Below are 4,427 nucleotides of genomic sequence, written 5' to 3'. Positions count from 1 at the left end.
CTAAACAGCCCTTTAAACAAGTGTGTTCTGCCAGACTGGTTCAAACTGACCAATGCCTTGCATGCGAATGAATTTGTAAAATAAAAACAGTGTAAAAGCCCAGGGTGGGTATGTGTGTGTATGTGTGCGTGTATGTGTGTGTGCGTGCGTGTGCGTGTGTGCTCGTGCACGTCTCTCTCTCTCTCTCTGCGTACATTTGTTCTTTTTGTGTTTGCATCTCACTTCTCAACAGTGGGTGTTAGTTTGTTCACATTCCTCCCACAACTTAACCACTCAAGCAAAAAGAACAAATACTGGGCTCGATCTGATCCACTAAACTTTTCAGGGTAGTGCTCCAGCATGGCTGCAATTCAATGTCTGATAGGATAAGTACCAGACTTAAAAATAAGAAACATGTAAAAGAATACAATATAGTAAAAGAATAAAACCTATATTCCAAACCATTTCTTAATTTAGTCAGACTGGTGTCCTCATCTTGGTCATTGCTTTCACTATATTTTGGATGATATGTGCTCCAGCTTTCTTCAGGTGTCTTGTGGTTTGCCTTAGCGCCTTGCCTGGGACTGAACTCAAGCATACATAATTCCACATCTCAGAAATATAGAACTGTATTATCCAATTGGTAGAGAGCCAACATAAGACATCAACGGAGGCTTGTATATCTTAAAAATTCACTCTGTCACTGCCTACAGGTATTAGCATAGTGGATGCGATGCTGGTGCCACAATACTAGCACCTGTGCCAGTGGCACATTGAAAGCATCTTTCCAGTGTGAGGCCTTGCAGAGGCAATGACAAATGACTGAGACTTTTGGCAATATGCTGTGCTCGAGTAGAAGACCCATCAAGGTAAGTGAAATCATAGTCATGGCAGATACTGGTGTCACGCAACTGGCATCCATACACTCTCGGAGTGGTTGGCATGAGGAAGGGTGTCCAGCTGTAGAAACCATGTCAAATCAGACTGGAGGCTGGTGCAGCCCTGGTCAAACCATCCAACCCATGCCAGCAGCATCATCATCATCAAGAAGAAGAAGAAGAGTTATTGGTTAATGCAATGCAGTCATCTAAAGGTTCTGAGTTCAATACCAGACAAGGCACTAAGATTAATCACAGGACACTTGAAGATGGCTGGAGCATACAACTGCCGAAACATAGTGATAGGAACAATCAAGATGAAACACCAGTCTGACTTGTGTAAAAAGAAAAAAAGGTGTTCATAATTCCTCAAAGTCAGAAACATAGAATTGTACCATATTTGAAAGTTTCTTTGAAAATCTATTTGTATAAAAAAAATCTATTGTTTCATTTGGAGGACATAAACATCTTTATAAGTTACCAGGCTTAGAAGCAATTTTTTTTTTTTATCTAAGAGTTAAGACACACAGCAAACTTCCTACAAGTCAACAAACAACTTAAACACAGGTAGACAGTTACGCAAAAAAAAAAATAAAAAGGGAAAAACGGGAAGTCACTAAGCAGGTATCACTAAAAGACAGAAAGCTGCTACATTTATTTAATCAAACTATTAACAGTGAATTATATTTTACACATCAGTGTAAAAATATATTTCGATTTAAATATAGAACTGATTGGTTCTTCATTTAATCAAGTGATATTTCTTACCTAGGACAGACTTCCTTTTAGCTGCATGCAAGTAAAAAGCACATATCTCAGAAACATGAGGTATCGTTTTTTTTTTGTTTTTTATTTTTTGTTTTTTTATTATTTTTATATATAATGCATTAAAATGTTGATTAAATGATGATGAGGATAATGATGACAATGATGCTTATGATAACTGGAGGTGGTGGTGGTGGGGAGACAAATTGAGACTTCTTTCACAAAAATTAAATGTTAATACGGTAGTTAAGAAAAAGGCCTATTATTGTTATTCTTTGGAATTTTTTTGTGATTTCGTCCATTAGTTTGCCTGCAATCTTTACTCATGAGCTATATATGTAACTATTTAATTTTTTGCTCAGGGGCCCAAAACTGAAGGGTGAAGTTAGACAAGGAGGTGAGCCCCAGATCTTAGGGGTTTAAGAAATAAAAAACCACTTCTTTCATGTACTATGCCTGCCTCTCCCTTCCTTACCCATTCCTGCAACCTGGGGCTTGTCAATCACATGTACCCAAGCGGAGTAAAATGTGTCTAACATTTCCATGAATCACTGCTGTCATATGGTTAATTTCACATTGATATACATGGTCCTTTTAACACGTGTTCTCTCAGACAAAAACCACAGCAGCATGCCTTATAAATATTTAGTATGATACACAGATGACTACAAAATACTTTGTTATATATATATATATATATATATATATATATATATGTATGTATCAACATATCAATAAAAGGTTTTCTATTAATTGCCGTTTTTTACGTGTGAAGTAAAGGGGAAGTAACTCGGTATTTCAACTATTTGATTTACATTCGGATGTATTCTGGTCTGTCTCTTTTCGCTATGTGATGTGAGTGTGTGTGTACGCGCACGAAAGCGTTACCAAATTGTCCAGCACAAAAAAACATCTGCAGCTAACCTTCCCCATCCTTTTCTTTCAGCTACGTATTTGACTTATCTTCTCCACTGTATATAATATTAATCACATTTAAAGTTAAAAAACACTTATGATACCAAACCCCACCTGAGACTGCCCCTGGTTGTATAATACAAACTTTCAGTTTTATGGTGATCTAAATTACAACCTTCCACCAAATTTTCATATGATCTATGTTCCAAACACCAGATTAACTAAGGCCAAAGTTATTTCACTAGATTCTTAACTAATTTTTAAATTCACAGAAACAAAGGTGGTGTAATTCCACAGAAATATGGTTTAAAATGACTGAAATTTGTATCCCAGTTCCAGTTCTTGATAGGAAGAATCTCAATTGAAACATTAATGGCCACAACTAAATGTGTGTAGGGAAGTGTGAATGCAACAATTTGACATTCAGAACACTCCTAACTTTGTAACACTTAATGGAAGTGAAATAATGAAGTGGATATGGTATCAGAACAGTGACTCATGGATCAGGAGTCTGCTCTCCATTGCCAGCAGAGTCATAGTTTGATTACAAAGGAAATTTAGTTCTACATGCCATTACTATAGGGGATAAATGCTTGATAGATGGGGGGGGGGAGATGAATCATCATTCATCTCTTTCATTTAGTGTCTGCTTTCCATGCTGGCATGGGTTAGATGGTTTGACTGAAACTGGTAAGTTGGAGAGCTGCACCAGGTTCGTATCTTATTTGGCATGGTTTCTATGACTGGATGCCCTTCCTAGCACCAACCACTCCAAGAGTGTAATAGGTGCTTTTTGCATGCCAAAAGATTCTGGTTGCAAAAGACTATCTTCCTGTTCTGGTGCTGTGGCATCAGCTTAACACAAGAGAAACTCAGCTTAAACATCACCCCTAAAGATCTATGTAGATCCATCCATCCTCCCCTACCACTATTCCATAGTGGGGCATGGGGGTAGAGTCCTTAGGTATCTCCCAAATAGGGTCTTATCAGAAGTAAGCCTCGTTAAGCTTTCCAGCTGGAATTTCAAGTGTAACCACATTAAGACTATGGATATTATCCGGCCTTCTTATTCTTGATCTACACTTAGTTCTACTGCTGGTTAGCTGGGTTTGACAAAGCAGTCAGTGAATTCAACATTCTCACCTGCAACAGAGATGGAGTCTCCCAGGAACCCAACAAAAGACTGAATCCTTATCATGTCCCAAGAAACTCTGAGGTCAAGTGGTTCCGATTCTTCACTCAGTGAAAGGAGAGTACTCCTTAAGACTTCCAGAGGCTCTTCAAGAAACTCTGCATCATCTGCAAAATTTAGGACAGTAGTCCTAGTTTCACCAATAAGTGTTTTGCAGTTCAACTGAGCCACCACCAGGCAGGGTATCCAGTCCATGTAGACATTAAACAGAGTGGGTGTCAAAACAGAACTCTGACGAACCCCTACATCTAGCGAACAGAAATATATTCAACATCTCCATTACAGATGTGTTGCTGGTAATGAGAATGGTATTAAACAATAAAATTAATTTCTCCAACAGGCACAGGCATGGCTGTGTGCTAAGAAGCTTGCTTCCCAATCACATGGTTCCAGGCTCAATCCCACTGAATGGCCTTGGGCCAACCAAAGCCTTGTGAGTGGATTTGGTAGACAGAAACTGAGAGAAGCCTGTCGTGTGTGTGTGTATGTATATATATATTTATATTCATCATCATCATCGTTTAACATCTGCTTTCCATGCTAGCATGAGTTGGACGATTTGACTGAGGACGGGCAAGCCAGAAGGCTGCACCAGGCTCCAATCTGATCTGGCAGAGTTTCTACAGCTGGATGCCCTTCCTAATGCCAACCACTCTGAGAGTGTAGTGGGTGCTTTTTACGTGCCACCGGCATATATA

General features: G+C 38.9%; 1 protein-coding gene across 2 annotated transcripts in view; it reads right to left on the bottom strand.

Moving 5' to 3' along the window:
- The window catches only part of LOC106869760 (ras GTPase-activating protein 3), a 214,418-nt gene that overhangs the window by 6,446 nt on the left and 203,545 nt on the right, over positions 1-4,427 (bottom strand). The window contains exon 23 of one of the 2 annotated variants that reach the window (XM_052970794.1): positions 1,626-1,646. The exons of the other annotated variant lie outside the window; for it this stretch is intronic. Within the exon in view, the coding sequence (XP_052826754.1) occupies positions 1,626-1,646 (21 nt within the window). The remainder of the gene's footprint in view (positions 1-1,625; positions 1,647-4,427) is intronic. 2 annotated transcript variants of the gene reach the window in all.

This window comes from Octopus bimaculoides, chromosome 9 (genome assembly GCF_001194135.2).
Source record: "Octopus bimaculoides isolate UCB-OBI-ISO-001 chromosome 9, ASM119413v2, whole genome shotgun sequence".
Taxonomy (NCBI): Eukaryota; Metazoa; Mollusca; class Cephalopoda; order Octopoda; family Octopodidae; genus Octopus; species Octopus bimaculoides.
This window is presented reverse-complemented; position numbering and strand designations above follow the sequence as displayed.